This window comes from Eimeria maxima, genomic scaffold (assembly GCF_000499605.1).
Source record: "Eimeria maxima Weybridge genomic scaffold, Emw_scaff652, whole genome shotgun sequence".
Lineage (NCBI taxonomy): Eukaryota > Apicomplexa > Conoidasida > Eucoccidiorida > Eimeriidae > Eimeria > Eimeria maxima.
Genome location: NW_013563928.1, coordinates 16,487 through 18,342, shown reverse-complemented (window position 1 = coordinate 18,342; position 1,856 = coordinate 16,487). Strand labels below are relative to the sequence as shown.

At 43.5% G+C, this 1,856-nt stretch overlaps 1 protein-coding gene across 1 annotated transcript in view; it reads right to left on the bottom strand.

Annotated features, from left to right (window-relative positions):
• Positions 1-319: 319 nt before the first annotated feature.
• EMWEY_00040050 (hypothetical protein, conserved) overlaps positions 320-1,856 on the bottom strand; it is a gene marked incomplete at both ends in the record, with an annotated part of 2,808 nt that continues 1,271 nt past the window's right edge. Inside the window, one exon of the mRNA XM_013478753.1 lies at positions 320-1,856. This exon is cut by the window's right edge and continues 1,271 nt beyond it. Coding sequence (XP_013334207.1) covers positions 320-1,856 — 1,537 coding nt within the window.

Sequence of the window (1,856 nt, the reverse complement as noted above, 5' to 3'; positions counted from 1 at the left end):
TTTCCTGCAGTTATAGCCATAGTAGTTAATATAATGCAGCTTTTTTCTTTTGCTGCTTTTTTTAACTGCTATTGCTCCTGCTGCTGATTATTATTATGCTGCTGCTGCTGCTGCTGCTGCTGCTGTTAACATCTTGCGTTTTAGACTTTATATTTATTTCAAGTCTTTTTCTCTTATTTTTATTTTCTTGTTTTTTTTTTCCTTTTATTACTATTTATATTATATACATGCATGCATGCATGCAAGTACAGCTATATTAGTTTTTAGTATATGCAAGAAAAAATAAATAAATAAATAAATAAATAAATAAAAAGAATAATTAAGAAGGAAAGATATTATTAATAGTTGTGTCTTGTTGGCACATTTTTATTAATAAATCTTGTGCTGCAGCAGCAGCAGATAAATTAGCAGCAGCAAATGCATCACTAAGCCTATAGCGAATATCCTTCATTAATTCATTGCTGCTAAAGGAATTCTCAACAGAAAAACTATTTAGACGCTGCTGCTGCTGCTGCTGTTGCTGCTGCTGCTGCTGCTGCTGCTGCTGCTGCTGTTTTATTATCTCTGCATATATATTAGAGGAAGCTGTTGGTCGCCATATACGCAAAGGATCGTTGTCTATTAAAGGTTTTAATTTTGCTGCTGCTGCTAATAGCCTCTGCTGCAGCAGCAGCTGCTGCTGCTGCTTCTCTTGTCTCTCTTGCTGCTGCCGCAGCAAACGCAACTTGTGCTGCTCCTGTCGTCTTGCTACACGGGCTTCGCGCAGCAGCTTTATATGGGGTGCTTCTGCTGCTGCTGCTGCTGCTGCTGCTGCTGCTAATCTTTCTTTCTCCTGCTGCTGCTCCTCTAGTAACTTACGTCTTCTGAATTCTTTTATATTTTCTTTATCTTTTTCTCTTCTTTCTTTTTCCTTTATACTCTTTTGTAGCTGTCTATACACCTCAGCTTCTTTTGCTGCTCTTTCTGCTTCTTGCATGCGTTTTGTTGCTTCCTCCTTCCTTCCTCTTTGCTGCTGCAGTTCCTGCTGCAGCTGCATGCGTTTATTATTTAGCTTTTGCTTCCTGCGGCAGCTATCTGCTGCTTCTTTGCAACGTGCTGCAGCAGCAGCAAGCTGCTGCAGCACACGAGTTAGCTGCTGCTGTCTTGCTTCCTTCCATACACGAATACATGTTAATAAACGTTGATTAATAAGATTTTGCTGCTGCTGTGCATGCAGTAAATATTTTATTTTCTTATCTGCAGCAAGGGGAAAGAACCGCTTAATTCGGGTGTACGTACACCCCAATTCAGATCTATTTAACCAACGAAGTGTCATCAATACACATAACACTTCCTCATCAGCATACTCACACTCCTGCTGATGCTGCTGCTGTTGCTGCTGCTGCTGCTGTTGCTGTTCCTGAAGCTTTTCGTGATGGTTCATTGCCTGCTGATGCTGTTGTTCCTCCTGCTTTTCCTGCTGCTGCTGCTGCTGCTGCTGCTGCTGCTGCCCGTGTTGGTGTTGCTGCCTGCTACTACCAGTTGGACTGTATAGGCAGCCTGCTGCTGCTGATAACGGGCTACTCCGTACACTTTGCTGCCCACCTGTACTACTGCTGCTGCTGCTGCTGTCGCTGCTGTTGCTGCTGCTGTCTGCTAGCCGTCTAGGCGCAATGTGTTGTACAATTGCTGCTGCTGCTTTGTATAGATCTCGTCTTTGCTGCTGCTGCTGCTGCTGCCAACTCTTAAGGGCTTTTGTTCCTTCTTCCTCTAACTGCAGCAGCTGTTGACTATACACCTCAATAATTTTCCTCCATTGCTGCTGCAGTGCTGCATGCGTCGATACCTGCTGCTGCTGCTGCTGCTGCTGTTGCTGC